A 22,989-nucleotide genomic window follows, 5' to 3' on the forward strand; every position below is an offset into this window, starting at 1 on the left:
TCAGAAATAACACAAATGCTAGTTTGTTCAAACTTAATTCAGAGGACAAACTTAAATCAAAGGACAAGAAAGTCTTCGAAAATAATTCAGGATAAACTTTTGTCCTGTTATGTTATTCATGTCAGTAATGGTATAAACCAGCCTCAGGTTTCCCAGCATGCAGCTCTGTGCTTAGACTCTTCATTGACACCACTGTTTTACTTTGCACTGACTTTACTATAATACACCACAAAGGGCAGGACCAAGTGACTTTAAAGTAAAACGAATTGTTGTTTTTTTAAGTATACTCTACTCTCGAAGTTAATATTCTGCATTAAAAATCTTATTTAAGTACAATAAGTATTCATTATGCCAAAAATTGTCCTTTAAAAGGCATCATATATTTTGTTGGTTACTCACAAGTGTTAACCTGTAAGCAGCCTCGAGCTGAATCCTGCTACTTTTTCAAGTTTGTTGCAGTTTAACCTGCAAAAAACTTCACCCTTATAAAGCTGTTTTTAATTGGCTCCCTTAGGCATGTTTTTCAGTGCAGTGAAAATATTTCCACCTGTTTTTCATCTAAGTAAAATACTTCTCACTCACTTTTGTGCAGAAAACCCAAGTTGAAATATTTCCTCTTCATTGGCAGATTTAGCAAAAATAATAGAACATAATCCTCTGAGGACTCCAGACTTAAGTGACCACAATAGAGGGAGACAGTTTTTTTTTTTTTTTGCTGAAGGAATGCATTATGTGCTTGGAGCTAATCATGTAAGAAAAATAATCTGCAAAATAAGTACACAGTAGAGCTGTCCACCAAATGTAATGCAGTAGAAAGTGCAATATTTCCCTCTGCAGTTTGGTGGAGTAGCAGTCTCATGTACAAACAATGGAAATAGTCACTTTCCACCACATTACCCATTGCTTTTGCTCTCATAGGGGCACCTGTATCACATTTTCCTGGTTGAAAACAAAGAGTTGAAATAGTATGTCCACATTAACATGTTTCTGCGTTAAAGGGGCTCTGGAAAATAATTCACTGCAGCCAGGACATTCAAAGTGGCAACAACATCTCAGTTATCCAATCAATATTTATTGTTGAAAATGAACTCGATATGTATATTAGTTACAATCCCTGCAGGGAGATGACTGACATTCTGCAACAACAGTTAAGTCAGTTTGTGTGCACAGAGCAGTTGCCAATTAAAAAAAAAAAAAACACCAGGAAGCAGTTTATTAATCACATACAGACCTACTGCTTATTAAATGCATAACAGTAGCCAATGCTCGCAGGCTTCCGTAAGCAAGGGCTCGAGCACGATTAAAACAACCCGTTTTCCCCCTCCGTTCCTCAGAGTTTAAAGGTGATTCTGTCCGGATGCTAAAAGTTTTTCTTGTTTTGTTTTCAGCCCCGAAAACAGACCGGAATCAAGTCCATGATGGTGGCAGAGAGCGGTTGGTGAGAAGGGATCACAGTTCTTACCATTTACTGTTAACACCAAGACACAAAGACAACCCGCGGTAGATCTGCAGCAGAGTGTTGGCATGAACAGCAGGTGAGTGTTTTTAATTCTGACCGTCTTAAAAATGTAAACACCCAGTTAACAGATATGTTATGTGCATAGGCGTCTTGATTCTAGACACTGTTGATGGTGCACGGAACGCGGTGGTCCTTCAGTCCTCTGGTGTGATGGTGGACAGGCCTCGGGAGGCCAAAAGTCAAGTCAAGGAACAAGTCCACCGGTGACATCATCCTCAGAATAACTGTAAGGCAATCTGTTAGCTCTGTCTGCCATTTTGCTGCATCTATTAAACTTCTAGAAGAAACAGTAGTTAACATGATGTACAGAAAACTTCTTCAACAAGCTGCTTTACAGAAAGGAAATACAATCATTAGCTGGATATTTAAAAAAAAAAAAAAAAAAGCAGCCAAACTACGTGGTTGCTCCCAAACGTGTTCACACTTCCTCTTGTTCATGTGTTCATAGCTACATCGTTTAAAAAACAATAAAACATCAAATAAAAAGACTGAGGAGTTCATTCAGATTGGACCGAGTATAGAACAGATTTCATTAGTGCGTAATGCGAGTATGGCCGAGCGTAACATCACAGTCCCTGGGTAAAGGTTCATTCAGTTCCCTTTTGACACATTAACAATGCTGCTAACAGTAGTGTACAGCAATCTTTAAAGGAAGACAAATAAGAAAGTTGCATATCATTTGGAAAACACTGCAGAGAGGCGTAAACATAAAATGTTCACGTTTAGCTAAAGTTTCTGTTAGCCACAGTGTTGCTTTTTTCGTCACATTGGAAAGCTGTTTATTTCTGTCAATGGCCTTTGTTGCCTCTGTACGTGTCAATCATAAATGTCTGGTTCGGATGTCTTCGTTAGACACAAGGCTGACATTTTTTTTTATATGCCCATTTCATATAGCTGTTGTTCCAATCTCATTTCATTTGGAATAAAATTAAAAGGATTTTCGATGAGCTAGTATAAATGCCATATTTCATAGTATTAGTGTCAAAAAGTAGTCGTGTTACAATCTCCCACTTGCACCGGTCGTGCACTAAAAAAAAGATCATCTCCCTTTGTTGAATGTTTTTTTAACATGAATCTCGAGCACAAGAGTAGCTCCTGTCATTGCACTTTAAATAAAAGGTACTAAAATTGTGCAAATCATACAAACACCACTCTTCTCTTCATCTTTGGTCCTGTTGCTCCACCGTAGGAAACTTACGGTTTACAGCAGGGAGAGTTCGACGGCCCGCACCAGTCCTTTTTCTGTCCATAATAAGGCCACAAAAGCACTTAAAAAGATTTCAAAATGTTGCATAAAATCAAGTAGAAGAAAACATGCTAAGTAATATCCTCTGAAATGCCATTAATCTCTCAGACGGGAGACCTTCATCCACACATGCACACACTTGCTTTTTGGTGGAATATGTGCTACTCAAAGGAAACAGGAAACGGCAGTAGAGAGGATATTTTTCCATCTACACAGCTTTCCCATTTACAATGCAGGAGCCCCAGTATGCAGGTCGAGCACCTGGGGGGGGGGGTGTGTGTGCGTAGGTTAGCCAGGAAGTTTGCCAGTGCAAGCTTGAGGTGAAGGTGGTGATGGTAGTTGTTGTAGGAGGGACTGAGGTGACAGGAGAGGATGGTGGGCTCGGGGGGGTCACGCATGTGGCTCCCCCATGGAGGTAGAGCCGTTGGCTTTGCTCTTATTCTTACTCTTGCGGTTGAGCATGCGGCTAAGTGTGGCTGTTCGGCTGGCCCGCTCCACTGCTGCAGGAGACTCCAGGTACACCAGGTCATTGTGCGACTGGCTCATCCCCGGGTCCTTGCGCTGGTGACGCCGCCGGAAGAAGAGCTTGGCACTCTTCTGAAGGAAGCTGCCTGTAGTGGAGAGCAGAAAGTATTTATTGTGATGAGGACTGCATGTAATGATTATTTCCATTGTTCGATTGGCCTCTTGATTATTTTCTAGATTGATAGATTAGTTGTTTGGTCTCTAAATGTCCGAAAAAGGGTTTAAAAATGTCATTCAGTGTGTCCAAAAGCCCAAGATGATGTCCTCAAATGTCTCATTTGGCCCACAACCCAAAGACAGTAAGGTGGCTGTCATAGAGAAGAAAAGATGCCCAGATATATTTCCATTTAAGAGGTTGGTTCATACAATTTTGACTTTTTTTATTTTGAGAAAAATGATGGAACCAATTTAATGAATATCAGAATATTTGCAGGCAACTAATCGATCAATCGATTGATTGTTGCAGCTCTGATTTAGACAAGGACTATATCAAGACAACAGGCATGTGCAATATTTATATAAGTATCCGACGTAGCAGCGATTTAGAAACAGCAGTCTGAAGCAGAAGGGGCACAGGATTTGTGTTAGTTGGTTATTGATTAATAAAATCTAGCCTGGACGATTAGAGGAACGAAACTTTGTATTTACTCCCCCTTTGACAACTAGTCTTTCCTCTGTGCAAGAGCTCTGTCGAACAATAGAGACAATCAGACTTTGAACTGTGTTTTACTACCAGCTAACACATACTGAAAGGTAGCAACAGAAAGCAGCCGCACATTCCAACCCTGAAGCAGGCATTATTTTTTTTTTTTTCAAAATCATAATGCAATTATTTTGGCATCAAACTAAATTAACTATTAAAATCATGATGATATGACATTTGTTTGGAGTTAGTACCAAACAAACATGTACACATTTTACCTGTATGAAAATATTCACATTCAGATATTGCATTTGGCCATATTGCATTTCTATAATCGTTTGATTAATTGTGCAATCCTACTTCCTTTCTGCACACAAGGAGATGCTAGGATTATTTTATATTTGTAGATTAGATTATAAATACTTTGAATTAATGACATATGGAGACAGTAACACTGGCATCCTCCATAATCCTCCAGAATAAATTCCTACTAGGGGTGGTTAATCGGCCCAATTTCCCGATTCGATTCGATTCGATTCGATTCTGGTTATAGAAGTCTCGATTCAATTACAAATCGATTTTCAATTATTAACGATTATTGATCTTCCATTTAACATCAGTCAGCTGCTGAATTATTTTACTTATCTTTTGAGTAACACCTCACAGCACCTTCAATATTGTATAGTGTAACTGTAATATCAAAATTATTATTTTTTAATTTGTTTTAAATGTAGTGTTTCACTGTTAAAAGAAAGCTGCCAAGCTCAGCAGCTGGACTCATGTTAGAGGCATTGTTGGTGACGAGAACCAGGGCGTGTTTCTCTATTCCCCACTCGTCTGCCATTGCTTTGAGAAACTCACACATATTTGCGCTTGTGTGGCTATCATCGATAGCTTTCGTCTGAAGTACGTAGGACATTAGCTTCCATTAACTGCTGACATAATTAGCTGTAACGGTCACATATGAGACTGTAGCTCTGGATGTCCAGGCATCGCAGGTTATTGCTACCCTGTGAGCAGAGTTGAGGGACACTTGCACGGAAAGGTTTGTCTCCTTGTAAAGATTTGGAATTGATTTAAGTGTGAAAAAGCTCCGACATGGAATAACATATCTTGGCTCCAGACTGTGGACCATGTAGCGGAAGCCAGTAAGAGGAGGACTCCAGTTTGTATTACTATTTAAAAAAAAAAAAAAAATAATAATTTTTTTTTTTTTTAATTCGATTTTTGGAAATTTAATAATCGAATCATAATCGTCAATGTTATAATGGCGATTAATCAATAATCAATTTTTTTCACCACCCCTAATTCCTACAGCAAAAGGTTGAACTATATACAGAACAGCAAACAAATGTTGTTGGTATTCCACTGTGAGATGTCTGATTTCCAGTATGTGTGGTGTATTTTACTCTGCACTAACAAGTCTGCTTTATTGGCATTTTAATTGCTGTATACTTTCAACAAAACCGCTCTCGGTATTCGACATTCCACTTCAGCCCATTTTTCTCGACATCCATTCACGTTCAAATGTATTCAACAATCCAAGGTTTGTCGTCCAAGCCATTGTTGTACTTTCGGGGCGCCTCAAACCTCGGCCTTGTTTTAGATTGTGAAATGGCAGACGCATTAAATAAGGGAATAATAGTGACAATGGTCTTTGACACCGGTAGGTCAAGAAGGATCATCTTCTACAGTCCATCGAATGTCCTACAATGCAACAGATAACATTCAAGGGTCCCAAACCTTCTTGAATATCAAATTCAAGGACCAAAAAAAGGCATATTTTGAGAGACTCAACTAACAGGCCTAAAGGATCGCTTAATGTTGGCTGTCCCACTTGCATTCCATAACCTCAATCGACTTCAGTCAGTCATGCACGCATGTGACCGTGAGATGGCGTGTGAAACAATGACGCAATTGCAGGAGACACACGTGCAGACAGTGGAACGCAGCCTATTCAAGTAAATGCATAAATAATTCCAAAGAACACGCAATTCCTGTTCTTGCAAAGATATACAGTAAAGTCAATTGACGACTTCTATTTAAGTACGTGACTGAACCGCGAATATTGTACACGAATATAGCAAAATGTTAACAGCACTTTGTCTCTATCTGCAGCCCCATAACACTTACAAGCTCTTAAATAGAGTAACTACAGGGTGTATGTGCTAATATCTAATTGATTTGACATGAAATGAAAAATAATTTGCAAAAAAACTATGTCATCTATTCTACTGATAACTAGCGGACACTACACACACTAGAGTGCCGAGGGTACTACCAAGCAACTCATGAGGTAACTTACTCATTGGGACATAATGTGAGCTTATCACTGCTTTCCTCTAAGATGGCAGTGACGAGAGTTGAAAAAAGGAAAGGTTAAAACAGAAGGAAAGAGAGAGAAAAACACAAAAACAGAAGGCGTCACTGAGGAGCAACAGATGGCTGTCATCACAGCCAAGTGGAGAAAAGTTCTGGCTTCAGGCAATATGTTACTGGAAGATTTTAAATATGATTTAGGGTATAAAACACCAATTGACGACCAGTTACATCACCATGTCCACAGTAACTGATGGCTTTAGTAGTCAGTGAGAGCACTGTGTGACCTCTCACCTCTGGTCTTCTTACAGCTCGCCTCAGACACACACATGGATAGCGAGGTGTGATCTAGTTCCTCTCCGGTCTGGCTCTCCCAGTCCTCTGGAGGGCGGCCGATTCCACTGGGGCCTTCCTGAGGCTCGGACTCGTCTGGGGGGCTGCTGGTCCCTGTCGCAATCGCTGTAGTCACATCCTGAGTAGAGCCGCCCTCTGACATCGAGGCGTCCATCGCTGCAGCGTAGCCCGCCATCAGAGCAAGCTCATCATCCTGAGACAAGGGTGTCTGGAAAATTAAAGCGTATTTACATGGTTAAAATACTTTTATGGAAAAGCGATATTTCCTTTGACTTAAAATTTGCATTTAAACGCATGCAAACAGTCCCTCAGGCATCATGAATGACCAACTATTTCTATTTGAAGCTCTGCGTCTATTCATGTAATTTAGGCAGGAGGTTTATCATGGGGTTAAGCAAACTGTTTTCCACTGAAAAGCCCAGTTTTAATCCGTAGGGAGTCTCTCTCTGCTCCAGACTTGGCACAAATTGTTTCATTTTCCATTTCTTTCCTCTTTCATGATCAACAGATTAGGAAAGGCACAAACTTTAAAGGTGTTGGATGGAAACGGTGTAAACCCCTGACACTAAAAGTGAGACATTTCCTCCGGTACTGGAGCTTGTCCTTACTTTGGCGATGCCGGAGATGATGATGGTGCTCTTCTTCACTGGGGACTTGAGCTTCTGCTTGGCCGACTGGTGGAGCTGTCTGATGGCGGCCTCGGCCACCGGGTCTGTGCCGTTGAGCATCAGCAGCTCGGTATCAGAAGAGGACAGGGCCTTGCTGACTGTGGCCCCCAGCATAGATGCCTGCTCTGAAACACGACGCTCTGCGAGCTTGGGCTTGTTGGCCACTGCTTTATGGACAGGATCTGAGGGAGCACAAAGTTATTATGACAGGTATAATGGAAGCTCAAAACCGATACCTCAAAGATTTGTAGCTAGAAAAAAAATGACTGCACTTTCAGCTGTGGTCCACTAGTAGGCCTTTGTATACAGCAGGCATCTTTGACTTGCCACTGCAGGAAAATTGTTCTAACTCAAGTGAATGCCGGAAACTATGATGACAAAGACAGTGGCAAGTGATATCTTTGTTATCACATTTGAAGCCTCTGACAATTGCCAGGATAACAACAACAACAACTCTTGTAACTTAGTTTAGGATTCTCCCAACTCCCAACACTCTCATCTCTGAAGAATTCAACCAAAACATATTCTTCTAGTTTTCTTCTTGTTTCTCTGTGCACCATGAGGCAGAAACAGGTCAACATCCATTTTTCCTGAGCTTGAGTCCTCAGCGTGCTTTGACACTACTCTTTACAGAACAGTCTTGTTCATTAGTGTGGATGCTTACATCTTTATCATTGCCATTATCATTTTCTCTCTTGGCGTGGACACTATTAACTTAATTATTTAGTACTCGAGTTTTAGATGCATCATACAGAAACCTCTGATAACCTCTAAAATAACAAGACTCACACCAGCTGCTTACGGTTGTAATTGGCTAAATGCTATCATCGGGATGCTAACATTCTCACAATATTAACACGCTAGGTATAATATTAGCATTGTCGTCCTTAGAGCCACGCCGCTCTGGCCTTTGTTTAATCAGTCTTAGCAGGATCTGTCAGAGCTTTCATATGATCGTTGCCGGAGTTACAGCTTTTGATTTGGATACAAACAATGAATTTGACCAATATTAACATAACTATCACAGCAACATCTCAGCATCTACATGTGAAGATATTTACTGCAGTATTTAAAAAGATATCAATTCATATGAAAAAAGTGAACGTGTATTTACTCAATAACTTTAAGTAAATAAATTTTTAAAGGCGAGGGCACCAAAGGGTCGTCATATATCAGCAGAGGAGTAGAGTCTCCATAGATCTGCTAGGTGCCAAGAACTCTAGCTTTCAAAACTGAAGTTTCTGCCTAGTTTGGCTGTTTTGGAGCAGCAGCTCAACGTCAGTGGATATTTGCCAACACTAACTATCTCTTTGCGCCAGCTGTTTGGATTTGAAACTGTTTCTACATTACCAGCAGAATAAACAGAAACCTCCATGAGCCTCCCTGTGCCGTGTGGTCTCGCAGTTTGTGGCAGGCCATACCTATGTTGAGTCCAAGAGGGAGAGGCCGACCTGGCTTGCTCTTCACCGCGGTGATGGTGGTAACCACGGTGCCACAGGGCATGACCGTACGGTCCATCTCAACCCTCTTACTGGAGGCTGGGGTGGGAGGGTGCCAGGACCTCACCTCACTGGGCTCCAGGTAGGTAAACTGATGGGTACGATTTTCAACAGTTAATATTCTAACATGAAAACTTCAGACACATTAAGAGAATCAAACTGTATCTGTCATAACAAACATCATAATGTCTTAAGTTAACTGGGATGATGCTCTTACCTCAGTAGTAAGTGATCCAGTCACTTTGTCTTTGGTCATGAGTGCAAATGTTTGCTGTCCTTTGGGGTGCTTCTTTACAAGATCGAAAGGCACTGACACCTGACCAAGTAAGCAATCTGAGAGGAGAGACACCTAATTTAATCTGGTGGCACCAAAACATGCAACCCCCACAGAAAGTGAAAAAAATACCATGTCTCATATATTGTCACAAATACATAAAAGAAAAGGCAGTCAGTGATTTCCTTACTTTCTTGAGGTTGTCCATCATTCACCAATTGAACAATGAGCTCTTTTGAAAGGCCATTCAATTCACTGGTGAAAAAGGGAGGAACATCACTTTATTACAGATGGGTTGCATTGAAAAACAAAACAAAACAAAACAAAAAACATGTTTGGAAAAAACAGTCATTCGTTTTGCAGCGCTCTGAGGCTCTGCGGTAAAACTTACAAGATAAACGGTTGGTCCCAGGCAGGATTGGTTGTGTTCTTCAAAACAGAGGTGTTAAACCTCTGTGGAGGATCATCTAGCCTCAGCACACACAGAGGATTCATGCTGCCTGCAAACACAGCAGAAAACAGTCTGCATCACGGAAAAAGAAACAGTGTGTGACCAGAGATCTCACTGCAAACTCATTCGAAAATCTTCTTGATCAAATAAAGTATGCTGGCGAGCGAGATTCAATTCTGCTTTGGTCATTCCTTTTTTCATCCACTGCCTCACTTTAATGGACAGAGGCGAGGTCAGCGTACGTTGTTTATTTGATGAATTATGCATAGGTCAGAGGAGACTCTGGTCGAGAGCGCCTCCTCAGCACATGCGATGAAGCCCATTTTCATGAAGCACTTACACTGATATTTACTAGCCACAAGCCAAGCTCCAACACTGTGACAGCACTGTGTCTTAATGAACACAATATCAGCAAGAATATTAAAGACCGAGTGCTCACCGCAGCAGCTCTGGATCTGGCTTCTAGCCCACAGGAAGTGTTACAAGTGAAGTTAAGCTAAGTATAACTGCTCTTCACTTAAAAAGGAAGGAAGACAGTTAGTGAAGTGGTGAATGCTGTGTCATGTCTCTGCTGTACAATATAACGTGTTGGGCAGAATACTTAAGAGGATGTCTGGAGTCCTGAAAGGCACTGACTCACAATAAATGAATGACTCAGCGCAGGAACTACCAAAACAAAGTCGTTGTGGATAAGACTTCACTGGACTGTCATTTTAACAGCAGCTCAAAGCATATTGGCATCTAGTGTCATGGCTGACAACGCCCCGGTGCTTTGTTTTCACTCGGATCATACGGGCATCTCCAATCTGTGCAGGTCTGCAGGTGTGATATTGATGTGCGTGTATTATTTAAAATACGGCCGACATTCTTCAACTTTAACCAGCAGACTACCACCTTCGACAGCCAACTGACAAACAAACCTCCCCCTCGTTGTCTGGAGAGGCTCTGACCAGGATGCACAGGCTACAGTTTGTTGGTAGCATAAACAAAGGCCAGGCAGAAACACTCCCTTAAATAGTTATACTTCCACCTTATAAAAAAAAAAAAGATAAACTGATTAGCTATAAGGGTCTATAAAGAATGTATGTTAGCTCATGTTATGACAGTGTTTTTAAAATTTTGTTTGAAAATGAGGTGATCTTAAAAGTTGAAATTATAGGTTTATTAATAATAAAATATGTGAAGCTGCAAAAATCCCCACCAGCATTACACTTGCCGAAAAGACAGAAGCACACAAAACAGAACCAGCAGCTGATTTATCAAACTCTTATGTTTACTTCTGTAAAACATCTCTTTATGTCCTGGACTAAAAGTGCACATAAAGGAACAGTTAGACATTTTGGAATAAAAAGAGAGAGTCACCAAACCAATGGATAAACATGTTGTTAAGATTTGTGGCATCTAGGGGGTTAATTTCCAGACTGTTTCTTGGTAGGGGCAGTGACTTCTCAAAGTCTTTGTTGCCTGCAGGCAACCTCATGAGGACAGCAGGAAGTCACTCTACCAGGCACATACCTGCCAACACAATGATTTTAACCTGAGTCTCCCTTTCTCCTGTTGTGCTCCTGAGTAATTAATTTCTGCCATTAATCTCCCAAGGCCCTCCGCTTTCCCCCCTCCTTGCCACTGGAAATTTATTATAAAGGTGCCAATAAAAGAAAGAAGAAAGATAGAAGAAAACAGAACTATCAACTGTCAACGCTTTCAATTTCACTTTCAGAATCAGTCAACTTGGTGGAGTGGGCAGGTTCAAACATCTGGACCCAGGCTATGTGAGACCTTCCCCTTTAGTGACATATGCCTCCTGTCTCACTTGCCTGTCTTGCCTCTACTCTGCAGACTTGGTTCTGCATCATTTCCTCTTTTTTCCTAATGTTGAGTTTTGATCAATTTACGTACATATTGCATGGTTTTTATATAGTTTTTTTCATTGTGAGCCTTGATTTTAAGACGAGTTGAAAGTCATTGAATTTCACATCTTTGTATTTATTTCTTTAGTTCAGAACATTACTGACACCCAACTACAGAGCACCGCTGAATCCGTGAAGTGAGATGTCTGTACGGAGCCAAAGGAAAAATAAAAGACAACACCTACACCAGCCACAATTGTTCACCCAGCTGCCATCTGGCAAAAGATAAAGAAGAACCCCGTGTTGCTGATACCCCAGAAATCTCTGTCTTTTTCACACCCTGATGTGTTATGAAGAAATAGTCTGGCACATATCCTACCGTAAAAAAACACAACTTGTTGTTTTTAACACTTCATCAGATCCTGGTTAGCAATTTTTTTTTTTTACAGGATAAGTGTCCCACCTGCAGCATCTTCCTCCTGATTCAGTGTCACTCGGGTGTTCTTCACCAGCAGCTTCCAGTCGTGGGCGCGGGGGGGTTTGGGGGGTGAAACCACATTATTGTGGGCTTCCTATTGGCAAAATGACAGTAAATAAACAAGTCAACAATGGGGATCACCTGGCGGCAATATGAATAGCACCAATGTAAACAAGGTACCCTATTCCCTGCCTTTCTATACAGAAGCGACACAATGCCGCACAAACATATTACAGGATGATCGAAAGGCATTCAGAACCACACCAGATTCCAAAAACCTTTTTTAGCCGGGCAAACTGGATCATTACTCTCAGAGGCAGCCGATAGTATTCTTGAAATTGGTGAAGTAACAGCATTAAAAACATTTATTAATGGCTTCCAGCAGTTTTAATGTGCAGTGTATCCATGCCTCTGTGAGAAAGACAATGTAACCATTGTTTATAAGTTGGTGCAGTAAAAAAAAGAAAAGCAGTGTTTAGACACACAAGAAACATCAGAGCACATCAAGTGTATCTGAGAACTCGCAAGTCTTAGAATAGATCTGCCAATCCTGATACTTAGATGCCTGCCTGGACTTGTTGGAAGAGATCATCCAGTATTGATGGGCTCACAGATCTGCTTGATCATTTTAAATCTTTAAATCACACGGGATTCGGGTGTCGGTAGGGAAAAATCAGTGTGTGCTGTAACTGTTAATCAAACAAGTTAATCAAACGTTGATGAAGGTTCTCAGTCTTCCAGGTCATGGTAATTCAAAGTGCTGCATCGTAGGCAACTGGACTTGTTTCAGTTTCTTGAAGACTCTGTTAAGCTGTGTGTGGGAGTGCCCTTACAGAATCGCGTGACGCGCGTGAGCTCTGAGTTTCAGAGTCGTTAGGGCCGCTTGTGCGTCGTTGGTCAAACCGAAACCGAATATTCTGTCTCTGAAATGGGAAATGTGCCTGTTTTTCTCCTTTTCATATCTGGGAAAATTCAAAACATTTGGAAAATAGGACACTACAAGAGATCTCTCTGGGCTCTGGTGACTTAGGCAATAGTTATTTGTCAATATTAGGATGAAAATAATCAGTTGTTTCTAAGAGGACATCATTTGTTTGGTACTGGATACTGATCTCAGAGAGAGTTAGTATAAAAAAAAAAAAAAAAAACTTGTTATACCTGATGTGGTGCCTTCTTTCACTCCAAGAATTTGAACTACAGTTGACCGAAATGCCAACTCATGACACATAATCAAATCAGAAACGCATGACATGACATGACATCTTGTGATGGCTGGAGTTAATCAGTAAAAACCCTTCTGTGAATTGATATCAGTATAATAAACTCTTTCTACATTAGTGCAGACTTTGCTCAGGGATGATTACATGCTCCAATCATGAATATACAGCCAGCAGTTCTAAGACTTAGATATAAAAGTATGGATTAAACCTGCCATAACTGATTTATTTGCCACTTGGAGGAAACGTATACTAAATTAAACAAAAAAAATCACATTCTATCTTTCTACGTGAATACATTTAAGTTACAGATTAACATTGACATTCATTTGAAGCCTTGTTCTTGGCCACCTGGTGAAAACAAGTCTAGCATTCTCTCTCTTTCAGCTCTGTTTTTGGACTCTACCAACTCCTGAGGAAATATCTTGCTCTTCAGATGCTAAATCTCTCACTTTATTCACCAGCTAGTTGTTCACTGTGTCCGTCTGTTAGTTTGTGCTGAGCAGGTAGTGTACAGTGGAGGTTTTGAGCTGAAAACAGCTGCCTGCTGTGGCAGAAAGAACGTTGCAGCCAAACAGCAAAACAATGGACTGAAACCCGCTATAAAGCTCCAGGAAGCCAAAGGGAACTGCAGATTCAAGTAATAATTTTCTGTAGGTTCCTCATTAATCATGAACACGTTGACATTGTCATTATAACAACAACATTGATTACAGCCTCTTTAAACACTATTTGTTAATCTGCCGACATGGCCTAACAAAACAGACGTGTACACACTTGTCCACATGGCGTTCTTGTGTGGAAGATGTTTACATATCGTGCATTAGAAATGACGTCTCTTCTCACCTTGACCTCTGAGGCCTGAGCAGGCCTGCAGCTCAGCATCACAGAGGGACGGGTTGCGCATAACAGCTGCCTCAACTGTTCTGTAATGGCTGCTACACTGGAAGCACTGGGATTGTCCTGACGGAGAGAAAATATTATGTCGGATAAATTACTCGTAACACCAAACTGATTGAAACACAAACATAACCTTCTTTCTTGAAGTAAAAACAAAACAAGAAACAGTAGACATCTGACTTTAAATGCTAAGGCTCTCATTTAGATGACAAACATGACAATTAACACAAATTCAGCACTTAACGTAGACAGCAGGTCATCTTATCATCTGCAGCATAAAAATTACCTGTGTGGAAGCGGGCGTCACCCGCAGCTCCGCTGTCTCTAGCCGAGACACTCCCCAGCTCACCTTCACCTCATCATCAGCTTCCTGCATCTGTAGATCAAGCTGAGGGACACAGAGGAGACAAACTCATGATGCCCTCTGACAACATGGTGATCAGAAGTCTAACAGTGCTGATCAGTTTCACATATAGTAAATCCATAACAATATTTCAAAGGTAGATTAGATTAAAATAAATTTCACTGTCAGTATCAATGCTGGTTCTCTGTATATTAACCAACATATCCAACACTGTCAAATCACAGGGTTGTTGCCGCTGCAGATTGTTCTGTAACTCATACAGCAACTGTAACAACTATGTCTCTGTGCGCTTTTGGTCCCTCACTTGAAAGTAAATAAATGTCTCCACAACATTAGACATAATGCATCCCAGTGGATTACTGTGAATTTGTTGACTTACTTGCACAGCAGCGAGAAATGCGAGGCTAAGGAAAACAGAGGACAGTTTTGCCACACCTTGAAGACGTTATTTTGTCAATCTACTCATCCAAAAATGTAATCTGTGGATGAGTTTCTAATTAGAAAAGGAATCATTTGTATGATTTGGTGTGATACAATCTGCAAAGGGGCCTCAACTGACAATTATTTATATAAAAACAGAAACATGTGATGTTTTCAAATTGTTTATTTTTTCCAAATATCCAAAGACTCTTAATTTACTATCATGAATGACAAAGAAAGGCAGCAAATCTGTCCATCTAAGAGGCTGGAAACTGCATGTTGACATTTTTGGCCTGAAAAAAGGCCTGAAACAATTAACTGGTTATCAAAATAGCCGACAAATCATTCTAGTCTTAATTGACTTATCCATTAATCAACTAACTGACCAATCATTGCAGCTTTAATCTGTAAGGAACTATTTTTGAGAGTAGATGGCATGCTGATAGTTGTAAAGTAAAAGAATTAGAGATGAAAAAAGCAAAAGAGAAAACACACTGGGCCATCTTGTCCTAGCATGCCTGGATTCCAGCGAAGGACTGAACAGCCGCCTCTGTGGTGCCAAACAAAGGCCTCATCAGATGGATGGCAACGAGGACACTGAGATGGATCCAGAAGAACAATATCGCACGCTGCACTGATATAATCCGGATCATTTCATACGAATAGCTTAAACTGGAAGTTTATGTCAGCATAATAACAAAACTTGAAAATCAATCAAAAAGTGTTTGCCAAGAAGAATCTTACTAAATCACACAGCTAGTGAAATGGTTTCATGACTCACGTCACCTGACATCACTACAACAAGACACATGTGACTGTAGTGGAGCCTTACTACAGATATGTAAATGCCGGGTTTGCATTTCAAAGATGAACACGAAATGACAATGTCACATGTGTTCGCCATCACATGCAACATGCCATGTGGTGCAGTAGTGTGTTAAAAGACAAAGTCCACTCAGCAGCACACCGCAGTCTACTGGGTGCATTATTGTGTCCATATACTGCAAGTGCCCAAAGCCTCTGTCCCACGTATCCCAGCACTCATAACCCGAGTAGCCAGGAGCATTCTAGCATGGATCCCAGTCAAAAGCCACCAACTGTTCCAGTGGTGGTTGGATGGAGACGTTTGAAAAGGCTCTTTGACCTTTCCAGGCTAAGCTCAAACAATCAGAGTGAAAAGGAGACAAGTGGCTTCCTTTATGTTCCTGCAACAACAACCGATCCACAACCAAAACAAAACAGGGCAGACTCTAAGCCTCACTTTAGCTATGGAGGCTCTCACTCAGGTTGTATTTATAGCACAACGAGCTCAGGAGGGATGACAGGGAGCACCTTATTGGCTTAAATATAGCCTTAATACAATTTGGTTAGCTTGTATGGCCACCTGTATCCATACAATGGTGGAGATTTGACACTGACCTGAGAACAGGATGAAAGCTTACCGCAGCTAGCACTACTCATAACACATCTCAACGCATTAACTGCGATTCTACTTTAAACACTTTGAACAATGGGTCAAAGTATTTCCCAAGAATATTAGGAATCGCTGTGAGTCAGGCATTGGAATATTCTCCTGAAAAATGAACCATGTCAGATTTGGCCATGACTAATGAAAATCAATTACTGGAATTTCCAGGTAAGAGCGAGGAAGCCATTAGTCATTTGCGTCTTATCCTTAGAGTTACATCAATCCTATGCATGCCCCTGACAAATGGGAATGTGGGCAAAGCGGGCAGGCCTTACTGGAAACAGGCCTGACAGAGATTTTAATGAGGTCTTCGGGACATTTGCCAAGCACAGAGATATCCCAACCATTTAATCTAAGACTCCTGCCAGCATTGAGCCGGGCAGCACATCATGTTCAATAAAATCTCCCATTAAACTCAACCACAATGACTTCCAAGGGATGTAACGCTGTCTCCAGACGCCCCTGTGTTAAAGGGATATCCAGCAATGAACAAATGAGTATTGTTTTTACTGACACGAGACTTACGGCTTTAATAGATACCCTCGGATCAACTATAGAGCATTTACCTGCAGCTCCAGTGGAGCTATACACACTGTGTATTTACAAGGATCTGCTGGAGCCATGGCTGTCTGCGCTGCGCCGACAGAGAACTGAAGTGTCTCCCCGACCACACTGCAGGAAGCTTTCTGTTGGGAAGAAAAAGTGAGGCATTAGTGTTACATACATCTACTGAGAATGTTGAACAGAAGTGACAGCTGTTGCATACAACTCATGTGTCGTGACATTACGTGATGAGAAAGCAACACAGACCCGGGAGGCAAACTCCAATTTGTACTCAAGTTTCAACTATCAAATTAATCCAATTACTGATAATCAAGTCATCAGTTAGGGTATTATTTGTATTTTTTCTTTTCAAAAAGGGTCTAAATTCTGATTCCAGCTTCTTAAACGTGATTATTTTCTGGTTTCTTTACTCCTCCACAACATTAGAACGAATATCTTTGGGTTGTGGACAAAACAAGACATTTGAGGACGTCATCTTGTGCTTCGGGAAACGCTCATTGACATGTTTCACCGTTTTTTTTCACAGATGAAACAACTGATCGATCACTCAAGAAAATAATCGACAGATTAATTGACAATGAAAATGATCGTTAGTTGCTGCCCTGCAATAAACACATGGCACAAACTGAATAGACAAAACCACTGAGATGTGTTTACAAGACTGACTTTTACTAAAACTGATCGAAAAGCTAAATATTTGCCTTAAGGGAAGTTCGCACTGAACTGAGAAAGGGGAAAAAGGTCTCTACTAACTTCTGAAGGCATTATCATCAGATTCAATCATCTGTGAGTACAATAAAATCACTTTCTCTGAAAAGGGAATGCATCTGTAACTGAACGTTAGTCAATTATCACATAACAGTGAAGCATGTCCTTACTTTACACATGTTCATTCGCTGTATTCACACAGTTTTCAGTGGAGGATGGGTGTGTTTGTATCTAGCTGGGTATTAGATCACAGTAAGGGGAAACCTTAACATAAACATAGGTGCTGCTGCATTCCTGTCTGCCTGCTCCTCCTCACTTGCTGAGCTTGACAGCTATGTAAGCTTCTTACAGCTTGCGCACACACACAGGCACACATACACGGGTAAAAATAAGCCGCCGTTCATTAAACTCACAGCATTCAGCGACACAGCACCTGGTATTTTGCCCCATATCATGATGATCACAAAGAAAGGGCTGAGTTTGCATTGGGAGCACTGCAAAGCCAACCGTGGCCTGCAAACACGGCGAGCAATTTGTCCCTATCTGACCTCTCGAAAAAGTAAAAAGCCCTCTGGTTGCAGTTTGTTTTGGACACAGTCTGCAGCAGGTTGGAACACAGTCTGTATGACAGATAAAAGACGCATCATGCATCAAGTGTGTCCATCAAATCACGGCATGTGTAACGGCCATGTGGACACCTGACTAAAAGGACAGGCAGACTTATTTGCCAAATCTTCATTAATCAGGGGAGTCTCTGTAGCAAGGTTGGCGAGTGGATGAATCAGAGGCCGTCTGCTGCAGGCTAAAACGCAGCACCGGTCGAAGAAAGACTCTGTTTGCACTGAATTAGGGCAGGAAAGATTGATCTGAGGGACAGCCTTTGTCAATAAAAGTACACAGAAAAAGAAATTAGAAATCTGTTAGTGTCTGATGCTATAATCCAGATAAATGCTGAAGCTGCCATGAAAAAACAAAAGATATTATCTTACAGCGGTTGGACGGAGGAGGAGCGCAGGGCACTGGCACTTAAACAACAGTTCAACTGATCTAGATTTGAAATAATATTACATTTATTGATCACTGCACAAAACCGTCGCCAACATCATCAAGGCATCTTCAGTAAGGCATCTGTATTTACGATGGACTTTGGGGTCTGCGCACCTTGTTTCTGGCAGACTTCTGAAAGCTGGACACTTGGCTGACCATGAGCTCTGATGCCTCCACGTCATCTTCTTCAAACGTCAAAAGAACAGGGCCCTGGGTGAGGAGGAAGACAGAAACATTGAAACAACAGCAAACCAGTTACACAGCTCACGGAGGAGGAAAATAGGGAGTTGGCCAATAAAATTAGCAATGATCCAGGCTGTATTGGATCGCATTGGCAACGTCAATGACTATGTTCTAACTTGACAATTCCGGGGAAACAACACAGGTGGATCAGGGGTGGTGCAGGCACAGTAAAGTGATACTGTTGGTGTCAGCTGTCAGAAAATGTGTCAGTGGATGGGGTGAGATCTGAAGTGGCTGAGTCTTCTGCATGACAGCACAGATAAGATGATTTTTTTTCCTTTCCCCAGGTCATTTGAACAATCACCGCCTATGACAAACTGCACTTTTATTGGTGTCACCTGCCCTGCCATAGAGTGGACTGGTGGCTCGATGGTCATGAGACTTACCCCACGCTTCCTTGATTCGTCAGTCAGAGCCCTGCACCAGGCTCCTCTCCACTGACCCTTCCAGCTTTTCAGTGACAGCGCCCATCCCAGCAGCGAGGCGGCTTCCTCCTTCGCCGCATTGTCCACCGCTGCTCTCTGCTTCGTCCCTACACCCCTCTGTTGGAAATACTGTACGAAATACAGTACCAGAGTGACCAGGGACGCGATGAAAAGTGTGACCATGCATAGCCACTGCGGATCCTCCAAACCGAAGTACGAACTGGAACTTTCAAAGTCGGACATTCTTTGCAAATGAGAGCGATGATCACAGCTTTAACACACCTCCTCGGAGAAATTTCCTGGCAACCTCATAGCATGTGTTTGGTCAGGGAAGGGCGAAATCAATGAAAGCAATCTCCCGCAACTGATAAGAGCACCGATCCCAACCTCCAACGCACATTATGCTTATTGCTATCCATGTTGCGGTACTTCATAGCAGCTTTTAAAAGCTACACAGAGGCTTCAAATTACACAAGACGGTTATAGATACCTAGACCATTGCCAAAGAGCAGAAGGTAGTCTCTGGCTTCAAATGTACCTGCAGAAAAGCGCACTCCCCTCCTCTCACTGACTATGGTTGTTAGCTTAGTTAGCTAATCTTCGCCGCGGTTCGCTTAACTAGCTACATTCATCAGCTACGCGATCGCCAAAGTTTCCCATATAGTAATTATTTCCGGCGTCTACGGTTAAGCTCGACCCGACTGTATCCAGATAGCGAACAAGAGTCCCGGTGAAACATCCTCGAGACGGAGAGTGCTGTCCTTGCCTCTGGACTTGGTTTGCAGCCCAGTCTGACTGTACAAAGTTGCCGTTCTCAAACGGATATGTGGCACAAACTGTAACTCCCAGAGTGCACCGCGGCAAATGCGAACGTTTGTTGTTGCCTGGTGGTCGTGAGAAAATACTCGTATTGCCCAAAATAGGCTAAAGTGTGCTGTTTTCAAAGTTAGTCTCAATCTTGGATCGTGTTTTATCCCACGTGAGTTAAAGAAAGGCCCATTAAAAGAACACAATTGTGAAAAACAACTCCGAAACAGTATTTTGAACTCCGTGACTTGCCGTAGATTGTCTCCCAGTCATCATTACCACATCTTCCTGTCCCATTTGTAGCAAACAAGCTAGCCAGCCAGCCTGCCTGCTAGCTATTGTCAACAATGTTCCTGTCGTCCCTCCAATCAAAATATATTTTGAGGTAGGATAGCTTCTGGGAAAAAAGTATTTCGTATTTTAATATACTGTAATACACTGCGTGGAATAGGCGCCGCCCACCAGTAGAGGTAAACAAAGTATCTTCGTCACCTAACGTGATCGAGCTGGCTAAACAGCAGCCATCGCCACCTCAGTCGCGTCGTCGCTTGTAAATGGAAATAAATATAACTTCGCAATGAATTGCCGCTCGGAAGTCCTGGAGGTAACAGTGGAGGCGAGGCAGGTGGAAGAAGCTATGCTGGCTTTGCTGCATACTATTTTACTCCATCGCAGCACCGGGAAATTTCACTACAAAAAGGAGGGCACCTACTCCATTGGTACCGTAGGCACACTGGACATCGACTGTGACTTCATCGATTTCACCTTTGTCAGGGTGTCCTCGGAGGAGCTGGACAGGGTTATCAGGAAAGCGGTGTCTGAATTCAAGGTAATTGGTGGTTTCAACGTGTGATTGTTGACTGTAATGCCCGAGCAGGCCTATAATTTCACGGTGTTGTCATATGTTTTGGTTACAGGATGCTCTGAGCAACTCTGGCAGCGACGGCATGGGGCAGATCTCCCTGGAGTTCTACCAGAAGAAGAAGTCTCGGTGGCCTTTTTCAGACGAGTGCATTCCCTGGGAAGTGTGGAGCATTAAGGTCAACGTTGTCAACCTGGCCAACGAGCAGGAGAGACAGATTTGCAGGGAGAAAGTGGGCGAGAAGCTGGGCGAGAAGGTGATCAACGTTGTTGAGGTCATAAATCGCCACGAATACCTGCCAAAGATGCCCACCCAGTCTGAAGTGGACAACGTTTTTGACACCAGTCTCAAAGATGTCCAGCCTTACCTTTACAAAATCACATTCCAGATCACTGACTCTCTGGGCACCTCTGTGAGCACAACCATGAGAAGGCTGATCAAAGACACCCTGGCACTGTGAGGATGTTCCAAGACAGAGAGGGGGAAGATCTGGAGGATTTTATCCAGAAACTTCCCTATAGTCAGGCCTTTCACCTCTATTATGCTCAAAACACAATTTGTCAGTTCTACTCCTGCTACAACAGCGCAGTATCAGTGTATACACATAATCAGTCTGCTGTGGCTCCCAGTACTGCTTGTACCTTAAGACTCTTATGTAATGTGTCTGTTTCAAAGATATTTAGGTTTTGAAAGAGTTCTCTTTCCAGATTGTCTTCACCTTCCAATAGTTAGTAATGCAACTTCAACACAGTAGCAAGTAACACTATATATCAGGTAAATTCTTTTAAAAAGCTGTGTTGCTGATCATGTCAGATCTGTAAATTATTGTAAATCTTTGACAATAAATATTGCTCATTGTAATGGATGGTAACTGTACCTAACGATCTCGGTTCCTTCAGACTCAACTTTTGATATGAGAACAATTGCTAGCAAATACAGACTCACAAGGATGAATCATGTTATAACATAAAATCTGTTTTTCATCCAAAAGCAATGGCTGAGTATGTGAACAGATTTCCTCATCCATGTGAAAACTTCCTCTCTGCACACAATTTGATGGCCGATTGTGACCTTACACACGGGTAGGACAGGATTTCCAGTTGGCCATTTTTTCCAAATTAAAGCAAACACCTCCCAAGTTCACTCCTGAGTTTCCAGTCAAAAAAATGTCAACGCGGCCTGCAGCTTGAAAAACATCCCTCTGGCTCAGGATTGTCTGCCCACAGGATGACCGGTGTGTGTCTGTTTTCACACACTGTAGTTCTTCAGGTTGTCATCAACAGGCTTCTTTCTGCGTCACCTGTTACATTGAAGCAAACCAACAACTGGGTATTATCTGTAATTTATGAGTATGTAAAGTATGTGTCACACATACATATTGTAATTAATTGAAAACCTTTTGGCTTGTTAAATTAGGTGAAGAATTATAGATTTGGAGATTTTGGAATTCATGGAAAAGATGTTCTTAAACCCTAAATTAAGACCCTGGTAGATGTTTATCACTTAAATTCATGACCCTGTACATTTCAAATAATGTCAATACTGCACTCACCTATATCTGCTCTGAAGAACTGTGACAGAACGTTAATATGGTTTTACTAATAGGATACCAGGGTAACCTGGTAAAAGGTAAATTCAGAGCTCTAATGTGTACATTTACATTAAGAGAAAGTTTCAGGAAAATGGGAACAAAGATCTACTCACCCTATTTCTGTCAAATTAAGTTTGGCCATCGACAAAGCATTCACAGCAAAACAGTACTGTTCTCCTAAACAACTTAAGTAGATGGGGACACCCTTTATGACAAACAAATTTCACTGTAGCTCTCAAGCTAAAAGTGTTATCGCACTCCCTGTCAAAATTGGGCTCACTAGCTAGTCTACTTCAGTTGTTGCAACGCTGTTTTGCTGCGAAGCTCCAGAATTGTTTTTGTGGACTACGATACTTTAACTGACTCTTATTGTCCTGGGGTGAGTGAATAATGACTGAATTTTCATTTTTGGGGAGATTTGTACTTTAAGCAGCAACAAACAAGCTAGGCTAATTAGTTAAATGTTGTTTGATTAAGATTAAATTGGCTGCATGGCCAGGTAGAGTTGAAAACTAAATCTGAAAAATAACAAAAATTCGACTCTTGG

General features: G+C 41.7%; 2 protein-coding genes across 3 annotated transcripts; one reads left to right on the forward strand and one right to left on the reverse strand.

Moving 5' to 3' along the window:
• Positions 1-1,052: 1,052 nt before the first annotated feature.
• On the reverse strand, positions 1,053-20,038 carry c2cd2 (C2 calcium dependent domain containing 2). 2 transcript variants are annotated; one of them, XM_030437880.1, is made up of 14 exons: positions 19,144-20,038; positions 18,629-18,724; positions 16,762-16,881; positions 14,230-14,331; positions 13,890-14,006; positions 11,812-11,920; positions 9,439-9,547; positions 9,238-9,302; positions 8,991-9,106; positions 8,696-8,864; positions 7,215-7,456; positions 6,547-6,814; positions 6,239-6,275; positions 3,160-3,376 (listed from the first exon to the last, which is right to left on the reverse strand). In XM_030437880.1, the coding sequence occupies exons 1-14, from the start codon at positions 19,423-19,425 to the stop codon at positions 3,292-3,294; spliced, it is 1,917 nt and encodes a 638-aa protein (XP_030293740.1). In that variant the 5' UTR covers positions 19,426-20,038; the 3' UTR covers positions 3,160-3,291. The 2 variants fall into 2 exon arrangements, with proteins under 2 accessions (XP_030293739.1, XP_030293740.1); XM_030437879.1 differs by lacking the exon at positions 6,239-6,275 and having other exon boundaries at positions 1,053-3,376.
• A 224-nt stretch (positions 20,039-20,262) lies between these two features.
• atg101 (autophagy related 101) lies at positions 20,263-21,727 on the forward strand. Its single transcript, XM_030437885.1, has 2 exons — positions 20,263-20,818; positions 20,907-21,727. The coding sequence occupies exons 1-2, from the start codon at positions 20,567-20,569 to the stop codon at positions 21,309-21,311; spliced, it is 657 nt and encodes a 218-aa protein (XP_030293745.1). The 5' UTR covers positions 20,263-20,566; the 3' UTR covers positions 21,312-21,727.
• The last annotated feature ends 1,262 nt before the right edge of the window (positions 21,728-22,989 follow it).

Source organism: Sparus aurata, chromosome 13 (assembly GCF_900880675.1).
Source record: "Sparus aurata chromosome 13, fSpaAur1.1, whole genome shotgun sequence".
NCBI classification, from domain to species: domain Eukaryota; kingdom Metazoa; phylum Chordata; class Actinopteri; order Spariformes; family Sparidae; genus Sparus; species Sparus aurata.

Bases quoted from the DNA above. Each gene is read 5' to 3' on its own strand.
- c2cd2 (XM_030437879.1), bottom strand. From the start codon at position 19,425: ATGTCCGACTTTGAAAGTTCCAGTTCGTACTTCGGTTTGGAGGATCCG. The intron at 9,548-11,811 runs GTGGGACACTTA...CTGTGTTTGCAG, and splicing joins TCAGGAGGAAGATGCTGCAG to GCAGCATGAATCCTCTGTGT. The intron at 7,457-8,695 runs GTATGGCCTGCC...GTGCTCCCTCAG, and splicing joins CCCTCTTGGACTCAACATAG to ATCCTGTCCATAAAGCAGTG.
- atg101 (XM_030437885.1), top strand. From the start codon at position 20,567: ATGAATTGCCGCTCGGAAGTCCTGGAGGTAACAGTGGAGGCGAGGCAG. The intron at 20,819-20,906 runs GTAATTGGTGGT...TTTTGGTTACAG, and splicing joins AAGCGGTGTCTGAATTCAAG to GATGCTCTGAGCAACTCTGG.